A 17363-nucleotide genomic window follows, 5' to 3' on the forward strand; every position below is an offset into this window, starting at 1 on the left:
GACCAGCTTTGCGAGTGTCTCGGGCAAGGGTCAGCCATATGACAAGTCCGAATTTGGACCGTACTTGTTTTTCCGTCTCTGATGATGGACAAGCCCCCCCTGTCAATGTCAAAATTGGCATCACCTTTTTTACAGGCTATAGATGTCAGGATTCACGCGCGGCCTAATACCAAAAAAGACAAATGACTTCAAAAAGGGAAAGACAAAGCAAAGGAATAAAAAGACGAACTAAGACCAAAGAGTATGGCAGCTCCGGGTATGTATGTAAGATTTCCGGTTCAAGATCTGTGTGCAAAAGGGACAAAATCGGACTAATAAAAAAAAATATAAGCAAAACACGAATGATGCGACCTCTTTTCTTTTTTGGGGGGGTTTGCCTCTCTTTTCATGTTAAGCGAATGCTACACTCTGCGCCAGTCTTTGCCGCCTTTTTATTTTTGGTTTTCGGTATACTTCTATAAATATACTGCTTTCAAACACAGTAGCGCAGTAGTCTTGTCAACATCTGACAAATCTGAGCATGCCAAGGTCTCCCTAACGATCTACTTGAAACGTTTAAAACAAAAAACGTTCGGCATTGTTTGCAATGTGCTCGAACGGGAACGCACAATGCATTTGCCGCTTTCTTCTTCTTTAAACGAGCTCACCCCCCTGAGAGTCTATCCAATAGCATGCTCGGTAATCTTGCCTAACAGAGGAGGTATTGAGAACACCCACCAGCCGATATCATCTCAGGCCGTTGCCTCCAGCCATCTCTCCCTCATCTGCACTGTTACCCAGTAAAGTGGTACAGATAGCTGTCTCCTGCGCATGGAGAGTGAGCTCTCCATGTCATATGTATCCCGCCACCCACTTATGCAAGCAAGGTTGCTCATTTTATCCCAGTGCCAACAGGACGGGAGATGTAGGAAAAGAACAGGAAATATCACTTTCCGCCCCCTCCAACTTCTCTTCCTCCTCTTCTTTCTCACCCTCCATCCACTCAGTCTCATTGCACGTACGAAAGACGGAGCACGAAGCAGAACCCCTCTTTCTGACGAGGCATTACTCGCTCTCATTGCTCTCACATGCTCAGTGCAGGCTGTCTCTGATAGGCCCATTACCCCTGTCTCAATTGTACTTGTACTGCACAACAATGTGTCTCTCTCACCGGCTGACTTCGCAGAGCCAATGGTTTTAGTTCTGTAAATGAAATGCCTGCGGGCGCTAGGCAGGGTCAGAAAGTGTGCGTGGCGGCTCTCGGCCACCCTGGCAAGGCAGCCCTACCACCGGGATCACCGTGACAGTTGCAGCCCAAATGATCAAGCGACGGCCCTTGCAGGAGCGCGATGGTGAGAAAATAAGGCTACTGGCAGCACGCAGTATCAACTATGGAAAGTTGTCATTATCTGGCCCCCTTCCGATATGCAAGTTTGCTACTTTGTGTACTGCCCGTAATTCAGGTACAGCGCCGGATTGATATATGCGTGTCGCATGTGTGACGTGTGAACGCATGTCGGGTGCAAAAGATGGATGCATGATAGTATTACACCAAACATGCAGAGAGATACGAGCACCGTGGACGGCAAGATAATCATAATGACGACGGGTGTGGGACATCACAAACCGTTCACAAAGACAACAAGATCTTGATGCACCAACTGGTCACACCGAAAGGAACAGGTTACCGATGCCCTTGGAAAAAAAAAAAGAGAGAAGAAAAGAAAACCTGCGCAGCTACCTGACAACACCACGTTGATGAATGAGCACATCTCGAGATACACAAATCCAGGTGCAACACGTTGGTCTTACAATCCAGCCAGCCAGGCAGGAAAGGAAAGGACCAAGCACGGCGTTCCTGCCCTTCAAAATGGAAAGGCGGGAACTTTTCTATATAAATTGCCATTGCGGAGTAAGTCGTAGGAGTCCAATCATAACGTCTGGGCGGGAGAAATGAGAAATGGTCTGATCCTGCGCTCGAAGGAATCGCAAGTCCTCTCCATGTGAGGCCTCTGCCAAGCAAAGCAAGTTGGGCTGGCAATATAACTGTGATACGGAATCCGGGAGAACTCTTCATTCCTCTCCCTGTAATACTTTGTATACTTTGTACACCAAAGCAATATCGGACATTAATGGCACGTACGCAGTGGCCTCTTGGAGACTTTATCTTTTGAGTAACATGACGACGCACGCGAGCTCGTGTAGGTCGATGTCGTGCCATGCGTTATCCGAGACAAAAGCACATCAAACCCCATCTTTGGGAATAATCGCACATCTGCATGGACACTGCAATACTCTGAAACGAAATGGCTGGTCGATGTTTCGGTTACCTGCTTCAATGTGCACCTCCCTCACACCTACCGAACAAGAATTCGTTGCGATTCCCAACAAGCCCATCGGCGTCTGTGTAGTTGACTGGACGGCTTCGTGGTTATTGATACAATATGATTTTAGTCTGCCGACTTTGTATTTTGTGCCTCAATATCCTCAGCCATGATGACACGTCCTCATTATCCTTGAAAGCGGGCGCACTTGCTGATATATAATACCCATTAGCTAAGAGTGCTCATTGCTGACACAAGACCAAGTGTGCCCGCTGGAGAACGAAAAGTTAGTAAAAGGAGCTATTTGGTTATAAGATTCTAGCCTCGCAGTGCTCTAAAGAGACGGATTGGTGACGGGATTTCGTTCCGCGCCGCTTACGGGGCCGCACATGTTGCTTCTTACGATAATAATGTGCATGTCGTGCCCAGGGTCGTAGCCGATCATCTCTCACCAAATTCCGAACCCGCTTCCGGGAGATATGATCGTGGAGTCAACGGTTGCTCAGAGGCGGTGAAAATGCGACTGTCGAGGGGCACAGCTGCTTGATTAAACCGAAAAGGCGCTAACACTTGTCTGTGTCGCTACCCAGCGTGGCATTCAATTCATTGTCGAAGATCCGGAGACCGGCTACTGGCTGATCTTCGAAATGTGGCACTGGATCTTGGCGCAGCACCAGGCCTTTACGGCCGCTCTAGACACGCGGCACCAAATGTCAGCACCATAAATCAAAGCGCGCGTAACAGCTAGGCGCTCGAAATAGAACCAAGGGACGTTTGAAACCACGATGTTGGCAGGCATAATAAAGATCCCACAGCTAGTCGCAGTCAATGCTTGGCAGCGGCAGTAGTGGCTCGCAGCAGTTTTGAAATATAAAATCGTTATAAGTCTTGGCCACTGGAAGATTATAGATTCTCCGGTTTGCTCCCTGTCGGCGAATAATTCTTATTTATTTTCTTTCTTCGCCTTTAATAACAGGCGCCCTCGGTGTATATGCAATATCACACTTCCAGCTGCAAGTCGAAATGAGTCGCTCATAGGGGGCTGAGGGATACAGGTGCTTTAAGCATCATCGTACATTTGGAGTAGCACTATGCATTTGTATGGACGTCGATTGATGACAGCTGAGGCTGAGGCGTGTGTCAGGTATGCCTGTAGTTCTGCTTCGTGGGGTGTGGCGTGCTAGCACCGCGACCAGCTACCGAGTTCCAGCAGCCACCTTGTGAGTAGGAGATGGTACCTTGCTCGATGGCCAGAACGTCTTTTTCCAAGTTGAGTTGGGCTTGCGAATGCACCTCCCCTGCTTCGGGAGTGTGGGTAGGGGATGCTTGCCCTTGCTGTCACCAGACCTGTTATTGTCAAGGCCGGCAATGCGCCCGATTCTTCACTCTGTGCGTCCTCGCACAGAGCACCCCATACGTACAAGTATGGTCAAATCAAGGGCAACGTAATTCTGTAGTAGTATTACGGAGAAGCGACGAGCCAAGTGGGAAATGGCTGATGGAGCAGAGCAAGGGCATCGGCATCCAGTGGTAAGGTAATGCAAGCATGTACAAGTTCAGTAATTTCCGTCGCATTAGCCTTTCTCGCTCTGCTATACGGTAGTAGGATTTGGATTTCTCAGCACGCTGACCTGCCAGACTCGATATCTTCGATGGGACGTGCCGCAAGACGGGGTATTTTGGCAGCGGCATTGGTTGCCGACAAGCCTGTGTGTCCACCATGCGATGATAGGAGATCTCTGGGGTGTGCTGATACTAGGCGCATCACGTCAATCTGCAACGTCCGGCCATTTCGGCCCACTGACTTTGTCCCTTCTCGCACGACAACACGCCCGCAGGCCAGTCATGAACTGAGCATACTAAAGATGTAACCGGCTTAGCGCAGAGCGAAACGTGGGCATATCAGAAAGCTATCCCAGCATGCTGGCGTTGTTTCAGGAAATCATCTCCGATAGCGTAGAGGTCGATGTGGGCAGCTGAGATCCAGGTTAGGTGAAAGTGAAACGCAGCTTGGCTTTCCTTAGCCAGCCGACTACTCACTCATACGAGTCGTGAGGCGGCCTTGGCCGTGCCGCTATCAACAGTACCGCATTCCTTCTACATCGTATACTGTAGGGAGAGAAGTGTATATCATCCTTATCTTGACCGTCATTCTCGTATCTGCATAGGCATCATCGTTATTGTACATGTACGTGCGAAGGATGCTGCTGCCTCTGCCATTGACAAGCACGCCCGATGTAGGTGGCTATCGAGCTTGTGCTCTGTAAAACTTTATTGTTTCACGGCGTTAATGCTAGTTTCGAAGCTTCATTGGTTTGTTTATGTTTAGCCGAAACCAAAAACGCTATTTTTGGTGTGTGATCTGGCGATGAAGCCTGTTTTGAAAACATCAAACTCGATGGCACTTGTACTTCGCAACCATATTTGTTCCAGAGTGGCATAATGAACAAGGGGGATGTTGTTGTTGTGGTTGAGCGGCTATCAAGACAGCTCCACCCCCATGTTAGTACAAGCAAGTAGGTAGGTATCAGCGTCGACGCATAAAAATAGAGGGTTTCTGAGAGATGTTTGAATCTGCGCTACTGTTCAGCTCCATATGAACTTGACTCGGCCTCAAGTCCACGATGCGAACTAATAATTCACGGGGAAAGCACCCTGCAATCCCTACAGCCGTTCCTGAGTACGACCAAGAGATCTGGCGTACGCTACTATACGCATGGCAGCTGTACACCAAGGAGCTGCCCCTTCTCCTTCTCTGTACAAGTATGGCGCATCCATATTTCAAACTTCGTACCGTATTTGATAATCCCCCGTAGAAAATTACTGCCGCATCGGCTGCGGAGGGGGTTCAGTCCCACATATTATAGTGAATATTGAACCCCAGTCCCCTTTAGTTAAGCGATGGCAAGTAGTGGGACATATGCAGTAAATCATGCTTGGGAAACTCTGCGCCTACGAAGACGCACGAGTAATGCCTTGTACGAGTATGCTTGCCTAGTCGTGACCCTGGTTCCAGAACTCGCCGTGGCATGAAGCTCGCCCATCCATGACCTGCAACTTGCCTGCCTGGATCCCAGCCCGCATGCCGTCGGATCATGGTGGAGCAATATTCGTCGACGTCTCTGTAGGCCAGCGGGAAGAGCCTGGTCGAGTGCAGGTGTCTCGCCAACAAGCTCACCATTCAGCCGGAAATACCTGGGAGAAAGGGCTTATTTACGTAGCCCCCACATGCCAGAGCACGGAGCACCATGGTGCCAGCGTACGACGACAAGCTCATGGAGCTTGGAGTGCAAAGAATAACAGCTGCCTGGCCGTCTCCATACTGTACATGTACTGACATTTTGCTCTGATGGCACAGGGCATGCTACGTCGCACTCGCACGGGGCGACTTGATAGGTTCGGCGTGCATACAGCCCTGAATCTAAACGTACGAATCATGTCAGAGGAAGGCCCTAGTCTGTTCGCTTCAGAGATCCCAAACCTGTCATGATAGATTGGAAGAGGGGCTGGACGAACACGCCGCCCAGTTTTACGGTCCGTGGTCAACAGCAGAGTGACCGAGCTAGCACTTTTAAACATTCTAGCAGGGTAGATAGCAAGAAGTCAGAAAAAAACTTTGCCGGCAGCCATTGCCAGAGACAAGGCTGGTAGCTGTGCCCGCTCGTTGCTCAATGCCGCCCTGTCTGCCGCTTGGGGTTTTTGCGACGTTGGAGATGGAGGGGCTGAAGCTTTGGCAGCCACAGAGGTCCGGGGTGTGGCAAGCGACACTGTGCTTGCGCGTCGGCAGTACCATTATAAGCGCGCCAGGCGGGGGCACGCCGCAGGTACTATGAGGAATCTCGTACAGTGCGCTGTAGGCCGTGGGCAACAGGTCTGCGCACTGGCTCCGTACATTGTCCAATCGCATCGCGCCAACTCTAATTTCCAAGCATTCAGGGCTCGGAAAATTGATCTCCTGCCAGCTGCCGTCTTGTCGGCCAGGCCAGGCCAAGCCATCAACAGGCCTCCCTCGTCGCCCTGCTAGACGGCCAAACGACGAGCACCTCCTCAGCCCATTGCTCGAGTTGGCCATGGCAAGATCCCCACCCGTCTAGGCCGCGTTCTGTCACGCTCGCCGAACGATCTGGCCCCTACATTGAGAGATCGCCAGGTCCCCATCGCCGCTCTCCTTGTACATACAAGTACAGTATGAGCGACCAGGAGCCTCGCTGGGGCCGTCCCGCTAAAGATCCAGTTTAGCGCTGTCAACGCTGAGTGCGAGGGGGTCAGACGGGGGGTTGGGGGCATGGCGCTCTGAGCAAGTGGTCGTCGCAGAGGAGGCACTTTGCATGGCGTCCTCAAATTACCTCGTACGAGTGACACGCGGCTGGCCCAGGGCAGACGGGCAGCACACAGAGAGAGGGCACAGATGGACCGGGCTGGCGTTGCGGTACAGTCCACGCCGAGCGGGTGCCCCTGGGGACTGTCACTGTGTTTGCAGGCACAAGGTGCTTACAGGGTGTGTCCAACGTGCGAGCAGGCTGAACGGCCCAAGCTGGAGCGGCCAGGCGCGGCTGCACAAGATTTTGATTTTGACAGCTCCTTGTGGTGGACCCAGAATGCCAACCACTTGCGAGACAAGCCTCACACAAGAGCGTGCATTGTGTCGTGCACCACGACGACCTCTCCCCTCGTGTCTGATAGCCCCGGCAGGCAGCCGGGGGGTACAAGTGCACCACTAGCAGCAATACCAAGTGTACGGGGCTGGCTGAATACGATAGACGCCGGCTTGATTGTCTACTATGTAGGTCTGCAGAGGTGGCAAGGCAATGAATCAAGACCTGTGCTGGCTGCCCAACTAAGCAGGCAGAGCGAATGAAAGAAAACGATGCAGCCCCAGGAATGCGGCATGGGGATGGGACATGATATCGGCAACTAGCAGTTCTGCAAATTGCAGCGAACAAATGCCGCCCGCTTCTCTCTCTTCGTGGCGTCGACGGCGCGCCTTGTACCCAAGCACTGCGGAGCTGGAGCAGAAGAGACATGACTCTCTCGCCCCGTTGCTCCAGAAGTCTTGCCCAAAAATTATTGGAACGCTAACCCACCGATATGGAGGAGGGCCTCGGCCGAATAGACTGAATCGACAAAATTTGGTTTTCGCTAGAGCTGGGACTGATGCAAGGGTGCAGAATGGAATGCCTTGGCCATTGCTCGTTTATAGAGAAGGCTCTCGCGTCGCAACTACGCAGAAGCACAGAGTCTTGTCTGCTCTCTCTTACCAGCACTGCATATACATACTCCACATGGAGTAGGTTCTCCATATACAAACAAGTACGGCATTTCGTTGCTCCAAGTGCGCGCTTTGCATCGCACCCCGCTATCTGTGACAGTACATACTAGTAAATTCGGCTGCTAGTGTCCACAATCGCAGCCGCTATAGATTCAGCGGTTCCCCTTGGGGCAGCCTTGACGCTGGACGATCGGGTATTAATATGGGGACTGTGTTTTTGCTTTTGCCTGGGATGTCCTGACATGGCTACCGAAACAGCTACACCGCTCACATGCCGGCCCATCGCTTACGGGATGCGCACTTATATTATTGATTCCAGAGGGAGACATGCTGGAGTAAGGCCGCAAATGGCCGGCAGCTGCTCGGTGTCATTGCTTTCAACTCAATAGAATGTCACGCAAGCTTTGCATTCTCTTCGTACTTTCAACTTATATCCACTTGGCCCCTGGCAAAACGGTGGTACCTTGTACTCGCAGTGCCTTGTTCTAGCCTCCTAGCCAGCGCCTCTTGATTACAATCACACGAAGCACATGTACGAGTACATTGCATGCACCGATATCAGTATACGAGTGCAGGTAGACGACCAAGGAGAACCCAATGGATGCACACTTGCATCCTGGATAAATTACATAGTATTTCCTGCAGTTATCATGGGAACTACTACTAGATGGACTTAGCACGGGCCAGCTCTTCCATCAACTCGTACGTGGGCAGATTAGTGCTTGCTGCACGTCGACGGAGCATTGATCTGACTAGTATGATTTGTAGCTGCGTATTCTAATGATCAGATCTATTACTCCGTATGTGTGCAATCGGATCAGAGCCGTACATATGGCAGCTCGACGGCTCGGATGGGACTCTCTTTGGTTCACCCACCGACCATCTCACGTACCGCTGTTCTCTCGCCTTGACTCTCAAGCATTGTGTCTTCCTCCCGGTTACACTTTTACTTTTGGGAGATGAGACAGACCGGCCGGACAACTCGCGTCTACGGGCGCCTCACCTTAAAAAAAAAACTCTGCCGCTAGCATCTTGTGCCTCGTCCGCGCAGAAATTTCTTTGCTATACGAAAAAGCCTTCTCCCAACCCCGTCATACAGGACCGAAAGGGTTGCACGGTAATAACTGACTGGCCTTGTCAGAATACCATTCAACGCACACCCCCCGATCATTTCTACATGGACACCCACTTGGCTTGAACCCACTCACACTAGCCGCTTGCCTGCGTTTCTGTGGCCTTTCTATCTGGCTTCCCTAAATCGAAGGTTCATCAGAACAGGCTTTGGGCCCGTGGAGCCGTGGCCCACTAGCACTTGTCCATTGACTTCCCTGTCCATGCTCGTGGCGACCCCGTGCTGTCCCTGGACTCTTGGTCGCGACTGGCATACATGTACATGCACACTGACTTGACTGGAGTTGTCAGACCAGCGCCACTTGGGGGCCTGAGTCGCGAATCCCTATTCATTTTGTTGCAAGCCTAATAATCCATGTTGCCGCTCCTATCGCAGAGGCTCGTCTACAGTACAGTACATTGCTCTTCTCCATCCCCATGCTACCACTCTATGATGCGACGTGCTCTTTTTAAAGTTCCGTGAGCCCACTTTATACTACTTCTCCATGCTGCCCATTCTGCTACCAGTACAGCAACCGGGCCCTGGTGTACACTACTTCCATCACTACTTGCCTACTTATAATATTGGCCTGCCCACCTCCCAGCGCCTTCTACGCAGCTTCTCTTTTGTGATTGCTATACTTTTGCATCTGCGGCTCTCAACAATTCCCTGTTTTGGCAACCTATTTAGTTCGGTGCATCTACCCGTCGTCAACACGACAAACCCTGGCTGTGTAATTGCGTTATCCCCAACATTCTGAGATATAACATTCGCAAACACCTGGACACTTGTTTCGTTATACTTTGGTCGATCAAGATTTATTACCCCGTTTAGCTTTCTTCTTCAGTCTCTTTCCAAGAGTTAGTTTGGCGTCGACAAGAGATATAAAGCTGGCAAACCCAATCCCCTCGCGCTCTCTCTTTCACACGCATATACACATACACATACAGCTCTCGCTCCTAACTCTGGCTCCCTAAAAACTCGACTCTTTTTTTTCCGTGTGTTCTAAAGAGGGTTGCCTCTATGGACCCTAACCCTTCCCGAAAAGAAACATCATATACCATCAGGCCTTACCCATTCGCATCATCATCCAACATGACTGTTATTGCTCAGCCGGCATCATTCCCCCGTGGGGACAACTTCTTCCATGGCGAATGGGAAACTTCTCGGTCAGCAGACGAATTCAGGCTCCCTCCGATCAGACAGGTATTTTCTTCACTGCCGCAAGACCTTTGATCATGTTTGCTGATGTATGCTAGATGTTCCCCGAAATCAACTTGCCTTACACGGATGCCGGTGAAAGATCACAGACCAACGGACGTGGCAGCATCTCCTTCTTGTCACCCGACTACGTTGCTTCACCCACAACTAAAAGGAGAAGGATCCAAGACGAAGCCGAAGAAGAATCGTTCAGATCAAGCCATGTTCCGCGAACATATCGTGGCCCTCGACACCGAGTCCCCCACTCTCCTCGATTAAGCCCATCATCAAGGGACTCAGAAAGATGGAACACCCCAGCTACAGTCTCACCCGTCACGACAATGGGCGTTCCTGCCCCAGTTGAGGTTCAAGTGCCATCTCCTGCACCTCGGGTTGCTCTTCCAAGCGTCACTCTGCCGAGCTTGAAATCAGCCGTCAACTTTGATAACGAGGTACCAAGCAGACCTCACGAACTCTCGCGGGCTTACAGTCACGATTATACCATGTACCATTCCCAAAGCCACTACCAGTCGCAACCTTCAAGCCCCATTCGGCCATTTGATCGCACTCCGTTCTCCAGTGTATACTCTACGCCTCATTATCATGATGCGGCCCACTTTGGGGATTTGGGATCCGCAACCGCTGGGGCGGATACGAAGCAGCGAAAGAGACGCGGCAACCTTCCCAAGGAGACGACAGACAAGCTACGGGCATGGTTTGTGGCACATTTATCGCATCCTTATCCTACAGAGGATGAAAAGCAAGACCTTATGCGTCAAACTGGGCTTCAAATGAGTAAGTGTTTAGCCCCTCTAATCGCCAATCTTGAGAATATAGGCTAATAACATCCTTTTTAAGACCAAATATCTAATTGGTTTATTAACGCAAGAAGACGTCAACTACCAGCTATGATCAATCAACAGCGGGAGTCTGATGCCCTCAACAGTGGGCGAACTGTTTCTACCCGAGAAAGCAACTCCGCTGCTTCGCCAGCTGCTAGTGATGGAGACGCAGTCCTAAGCGACGAGGGCATCGAAGTGCTCCGACATCGTCAGCTAGGAAACATGAAGCGGGGCAGCGTGTGAAGCTAATTTTGGGAAAACACTATAAAGGGGAAAAAAAGAAGAAAATAAAAAATCAGCCAAAAAGAAGCCACGAATAGTGGTCTAAAGAAATGACATCACGACATTATATAATGATCGGTGGAAGCGTGTTTTCATGTCTCGATGGAGGCTTTTGCATTTGGTCTCTTCCGGTTACTTCATGTGTGGAGTGGGCGTTTAGGAAGATAACTGGGTATAATTGGTTTCAAAGAATTATATAATTATGTCTAGAAAGGGCTTTTTTTTTTTTTTTTGTATTAAAGTACATGGCGATACTTTTGCGCAACTACTTGCTACTCTAGATAGAGAAACGAATGGGTAATAGAAAAGGTAGATCCGCCGAGCTCTCTGTTCTGCCTAGCAATAATACTATGACGATCACATAAACTGGATAATGCAGCCATTACATCTTTAGAGTTTGCCTCAGTGATGGGTTTCTCTAGCTGCCAAGTTTCCTCTATGGCGGTGATGATGATTATGATGAAGGCGAGGAGGGTATTTTGGGGGAGGCGAAAAAAACAAAAATAAAAAAATAAAATTATAAAAACACGACGATCACCCCTCCCGCGTCAAGCCTTTTTTTCCCAACAAAGCGCCTAAAATAGTTTAAGCATCGCCGAAGAAAAAAAAAAAGTGATGGCAAAAACCTTGTTTGCGCCTCTTGTTCCCCTTAGCACCAGTTTATAAGTTGACGTATTATACAGAGTAAGCCGGTACGGCGCGGACTCAGCCCCCGACATAGGCCTGGGTATCGGAAAAGCATGCCCCTAGTGTAGTGCGAAAAAAAAAAAAATAGAAAAAAAATTTTGTTCATTCTTAAAAAAAAATAAGTTGCTTATTTGTTTATCCTTTTCGTTAGAGTAGGTAGTGTATATGCAAAATTTGATTGATTTTATCCTCTGTCACAAGTCAATTTTTTTTTTTGCCAAGGAGAGCTGAATGCGCTGTGGCTTGGGGCCTGTAAGTCGCCGGTCGGTCGGGACTGGCTTATGATTTTATGCAGGCGCACCGATTGGGACTTTTATCACGCACTGCCACATTGAGAAGTTGGCGTGCAAGCGGCACAGTTGACAACAAGGTTTAGATCCCACTAGTAGTACTTTTTTTACTACTATTGTGTAATGTAGGTAGACCTATGGGACTTTGCTTCAGGGACGTGGATATGTGGCGGTGGTCTATACATAGGCACCACATAGTCTAGGGCGCATATAATGTAGCCACTATATAGGTTTGTATTAGTTATTAGTATATTGCCTCAAACTCGAAGTAGGCGATGCCTAGAGAGAAAGAAGATACTCCGCCTAGGAGGAAGGGATCGGGAATGTCACCATGCTTAGGATTGCCGAAGGAGGAAAAGGATAAACCCTGGGCCATTCGGCTTGGCACAGCCTTTCGATTTGCCTTTCGGCTGGGCTGGGTAAGAAAGCCCAGCTGAGCAGATCCTAGCCACGATTTGGTGTAGCATGCTGTATAAGTGACATTCTCTGCTGCATCACTATGTTTTGGAATTCGTATTTAAGATGCTCCTAGGAGAGGGGGAGCAGTGCGAAAGCCGGGCAAAGGAAAATAAATTATTAGCCGAGAAATAGTATTTATCAAATGAAAACTATGACGGTGCTACTGGTTGCTGTTTGGAGCTTCTTCTGCAGTAGCCAAAAGATTAACGAACGTAAAAGGGGGCACTAATGCGGGACGTAGAGTTTGACAGCAGGATGGGCGAATGGTAGCGTAAGAGATACTTTGCACGCGGCCGCTGCATGATTTGAAGGAGGGCCGAGACTGACTGATGGGCGCGGCCTGGCTGCTGCAGGCTCTGGAAGAAAGGGAAAGACGAGCAAAAATAAAAATTGGACATGAGGTTAGGTTAGGGGGATGTTTCGGTGATCCATGGCATGTAACGTGCTATTCCGGTAAGCGAACGGGGTCACTCGTACGAGAGCATTTGACGTAGAAGACTTGTGCTCCGTGCCCTGTGCCGTTGGACAACTGACAGCTACTAGTACTACGCACATGCGTCGTTACGAAACATCAGCAAGAGGCCAGAATCGGGAATCGCTAGGGTTGCTGCCACGGCAAACGGCGACGGATGTGGAAGGTTCTCCATGCAAGCCAGGGGTTCTGCCATGGTTGACTGGCCACAGGGCTGCCTTTTCCTTCTCTTCTGCTTGATGCCCGGAACTTACCATGGCCAGGGTGAAGTGCTGCTATCCATGCTTGTACATACGTACATGCAAAAGGCCTGATATTGGCGATCCGGGCTTGCTAGGATGCATGGGTGCTATGGCTCGATTCGGTTTATGCCATGAAGCATATTGGTACGAGTAACAAGAACAGCTGTAATGCCTTGGCTGCTGAAACATGGGGATAAAAACATTAGTGCATCCTTTCTCATATCCCAGTATGCCACTAAAGAAAACGAATCTCGTAGCGTTATGACGGCATATGCCTATTGGCAGAGCATACGGCAGAGGGAGTCTACAGTATGCATGCGAAGCGAGCCAGCTACAAGCGAGATGCCTAGTACAGGTACGGAAAACTCCATGCTCGTAGCATCACGATCGCTCACGGTGCTGAATACCTAGTATTTGGGCATGTACAATCCATACAGAGTATATGTCGTGGCGCATCCACTTGTCGGTTGAGGTCAATGTCAAGTAATGGAAGCGAGCACTCGCCTCGCAGAAGGAGACTAAAGATGGAGCATGGCGGCACAAATAGGAGGTGAAAGGATATTGACGGCATGCTGAAGCCTAGCCTTGCTAGTCGTATTCTTGCTGGTCCGCAGCCTGCCCCCCCCTCGTACGGAGTACCTAGGCGTAGTGCGTATGATGCTCGTACGAGTGAGTACAGTAAAGTCCGTGTGTACATTGCAGGACTAGCATGCAATAATGGACACGACGCGACGAGCTGAATAAAGCTTGAAGAGATGGGATCCAGCAAAGCGTGTGATTGATGTGATGGTGCAGGGCGTGCTAGGAGCTCATGCATGGGTGGTTGACGACTAGCAGATCCCTGCCGCAGCAGAATGCGCTACAGGGGCGCTTCCCCTTGTCATGCAGCTCCAGGGAGTTGGTAAAAGTGTCAAAAAAAGGCGCTGCTGGAAATAGTAGCAGCATGCTGGATCCTTCCGAAGAGCCGCTTGCTGCTGTTTGCTGCCGTGTCTCATTGGATCGGCCGTATGTCTCTGATGCAGCGTGATCCCGTGGCGTCAAGGGCGCCAGCTCCTGGCCGGCCGGCTGAGTCAGGCTCGGTACAGGAACGTACAGGAACGTGCAGGAACAGAGAGCAGAGGGCAAAAGCCACGGGGTACAGGCGGAAAAGCTAAAGGCGCTCGTCGCCAACTCCTTGGCTGTGCATACAGCGCCGAGCTCCTTGACGTTGCGCGCGGGCGGTTTTCCCGGTTCCCCGAGCGGCCAACTGGGCGGCAATCTTTAGTGCGCTGGGATGGTTTTGACATCTGCGGGTGTGGGACGAGCAGGGCCGGCAAGTGGGAAGCGCAAGTGGGCGTTTGGGGGGATGTCGATCCAGGTGCGCTGTGCGGCTGATGGTGGAGGCGTCCGTGGTGAGAGTTTGCCCCGGCAGCGTCGCAGAGGATTGTGGGCGCTGCGCTTATGCATGTATGCACGTTGCACATACGCGGCGTTATGCATGTAAGTGTGCCGGGAGGGCTGATTGGCCGCGCCAGCATGCACAAAGTCACCGAATACCACGTCGGTGAGCGCAGGATGCGATTGCACGTGCCGGGCTGCGACGGGCAAGGGGGCACTGATAGGCATGCGCCAGACTGCTTCGGCGAACATCAGGGACGCTGGCTGCTGCTGGCGACGGCTGAATCCAGGCAGTGGATGGGGATGGGCAGCGGATGGGCAGCGGATGGGGCCCCCTCTAGTCCTGGGGAGTCGTCGAGCATCTCCGCGCCAATGCAATGCCATATGTACACGCGCAGTCCAAGTGGCTGGCAGATTTGCGGTCCGAGTCGATGCTTCAGAACTGACTAAGCGAGCCGCCAGGGGTCTTGGCCAGCTTTGCGTCGGGGGCAGCTTTGCCGAGCTGGCGCGGCAATCTGGCAAATGCGGTCCGAGGTGCTGACTACGCATGAATCTGGAGGCTGGTCTGGGCCTAGCCCGGCACTCCCCCGTCGCCACTCTTATCTGCGGAAACCGGTTTGGGAAATGAGGCTTGCTCCATTCAGCCAGCCCAGTCGTCTGTGCTGGTGCTCGCCAACTGACCGTGCCGGCGCTGCTATTGGCGGTGCCGCGGGCGCGAGCGCCACAAGCGTGCCAGCTGAGCCCAGCTGAGCCACTTGCGTTGAGCCACCGACCTCGCAAACTCCTGCCTCTGCTACGAAGCTCTGGTGGGTTTGGTGGGCTTGTGGCTGGCCTGGCGGGATCTCGCTAACGCTTTTTGCATGTAGCAGTGATCTCGATATCGGCAAAACCTACATCCAGCGCTGGGACTGCCGAGCCACCTTACTGGCCCTGTGCATTGCATAAGCGGTGCTGGCGGCAGGGCGCGGAGCAGTGCCTGTATATCGCAGGTCCTCTGCGCTGCGCTGCGCCGCCGCCCCCTGTCCATCTCTGGTCGCGTTTCTGGCAATGGGCTTGCCGCCTCTCGAGACATCAGAGCACATTGCCCGCAATCCGTTTACTACATGCGGAAATTTAACCAGCACAATGCCAAAAAAAGATTCCGAAGCCGGGGGGCGCCCATGCCCATCCAAACGGTGCAACGTGGGGGCCATGGGTCCTTGCTGCTACTAGTACCAAGCACTAATAGCAGTACATGCTAGTAATGGTAGCGGTTCTCCGTATTGCTATCGCAAGATGATACTGATAGAATGCGTTTGCATGAGCAACCTGTGGGCTCTTGCGGAGTACAGCACTCGACAATCTAGTCTAGGCCTCAGGTCGCTCTCCAGAAGCTGGGAACGGCCCATTGCACTATTGCAAATGGTGGGTTTTGGAAGGATGAAATAGTACGTCTTGGCTTTCGGTATGTTGTTCGGCAAGCTGGCCTTGAATGGCATGACACTTACACACTATGGCTAGCGGGATATCCGAGGACAGCGGTGCATATCGCATTGTTGTCGCGGCTCGCGTCTAGGTCTATCCATGGCTGGCCTGCTGCAGATTTGACGCGGTGGGTTTCAAACATGTCTTTATTTTTTTCCCGCCTTCATTCTCGGAATAGCTTGTACGCCAAGTACGCGTACGAACTGACATGACATGACATGACACATGCCCACCCTTCAATTAGACTATCTCCGCGAGATTTGTCGGGTTGTGGGTTCTTATGCTGCAGTTGGCACCGCGACTTCGGCCGATATCTCATATTCATATCAAGCGTTGGGCCCCGCCCGCCACGCTTCTTTAGCCTGCATGACGGACTCCAGGTGTCGAGATGAACTCCCTTTGCTTCATCAGCCTTGCCAGGCAGCAAGCCCCTTTTTGCCCCTCTCCAACAAAGGTGCCCCTCGGGTGCCCCTCAATATTACCATCGCCCATTAGCGTTGACACAAGCACTGTCTTACAAGTACAGTACTAGTATGTCATGTACAACTGCTACCTACTCTCCTACTAGTGTAATGGGCAGATTAATCTATGGAGCTTTGACAACTTAGCTCAATACTTAGTGTCCTTTGCGGTATGGCGTTATCCGCCGTATATGCGGAGTACTAGTTGACGATCTGTCTGGCACTTCATTTGACGGATTATCCGATCATTACCTAATCCTAGGATTATTATTCTCTTTGTTTTAAAGTTGGATCTAAGAAAGCACCGGCGTGCAGCTCGACTTTTAGGGGGGCGTGAGCCAAGAGATACGAGAAAAGCGACGGTGAGGCAACATGGCGTTCTCAAGTTTCTCGAAAGACTTCCCAAAACGTTTGCGGGATCACCTACCCGCATGCTGGGGAAGAGGATATTCCCGGTGGCAAAATGTTCGCCTGACAGTGGCAAAAGGTTGACGTTCCATGACTAGGAAGACGCTAGGGAAGTTTTTTTTTTTTCCCGCTCCCTATGAACTTGCTTACCGTCTGGAAGCATCTTCGGGTGTTCTAGCGGCCACTCAAATTTTGATAGATGTAGCGTTAGATTTTAGTGCGTGAGACATCTCCGAAATTCGAGAATTTGATGTGGTTGGCGATGGTAGCTAAGAGAATGGAAGGGGGTTAAGCGCCATGGCACCATACGATTTCTGAGGTGAGCGGTGAGAGGTGAGAAAATTAGCAGCACGCTGAATCCGAGACGTGAGCAGTTCATAGGAAAATTGTCATGGAGAACGAAGTAGTGCTGTCACCAGTAGCTCGGTAGATGATTCATGCATCTGAGGTTCATCTATCTCAGTTAACTTGTAAAATAGTCTTTCAGTTTTCAGGT

General features: G+C 51.0%; 4 protein-coding genes across 4 annotated transcripts; 3 read left to right on the forward strand and 1 right to left on the reverse strand.

Annotated features, from left to right (window-relative positions):
* Window positions 1-5551: 5551 nt before the first annotated feature.
* On the forward strand, window positions 5552-5793 carry TrAFT101_010343 (uncharacterized protein; the record flags this gene model as incomplete). The annotated part of the gene is made up of 2 exons (XM_066128929.1): window positions 5552-5590; window positions 5662-5793. The coding sequence occupies 2 exons, from the start codon at window positions 5552-5554 to the stop codon at window positions 5791-5793; spliced, it is 171 nt and encodes a 56-aa protein (XP_065985055.1).
* A 918-nt stretch (window positions 5794-6711) lies between these two features.
* TrAFT101_010344 (uncharacterized protein) lies at window positions 6712-7161 on the forward strand (the record flags this gene model as incomplete). Its single annotated transcript, XM_024910266.1, has 1 exon — window positions 6712-7161. One exon carries the CDS (start codon window positions 6712-6714, stop codon window positions 7159-7161), a length of 450 nt encoding a protein of 149 aa, XP_024756136.1.
* A 2617-nt stretch (window positions 7162-9778) lies between these two features.
* On the forward strand, window positions 9779-10968 carry TrAFT101_010345 (uncharacterized protein; the record flags this gene model as incomplete). The annotated part of the gene is made up of 3 exons (XM_024904490.1): window positions 9779-9889; window positions 9943-10678; window positions 10742-10968. 3 exons carry the CDS (start codon window positions 9779-9781, stop codon window positions 10966-10968), a joined length of 1074 nt encoding a protein of 357 aa, XP_024756138.1.
* Window positions 10969-14417: 3449 nt separating this feature from the next.
* On the reverse strand, window positions 14418-15616 carry TrAFT101_010346 (uncharacterized protein; the record flags this gene model as incomplete). Its single annotated transcript, XM_066128930.1, has 3 exons — window positions 14418-14814; window positions 15216-15380; window positions 15429-15616. 3 exons carry the CDS (start codon window positions 15614-15616, stop codon window positions 14418-14420), a joined length of 750 nt encoding a protein of 249 aa, XP_065985056.1.
* Window positions 15617-17363: the final 1747 nt, after the last annotated feature.

The sequence above is a fragment of the Trichoderma asperellum genome, chromosome 6 (genome assembly GCF_020647865.1).
Source record: "Trichoderma asperellum chromosome 6, complete sequence".
Lineage (NCBI taxonomy): Eukaryota > Fungi > Ascomycota > Sordariomycetes > Hypocreales > Hypocreaceae > Trichoderma > Trichoderma asperellum.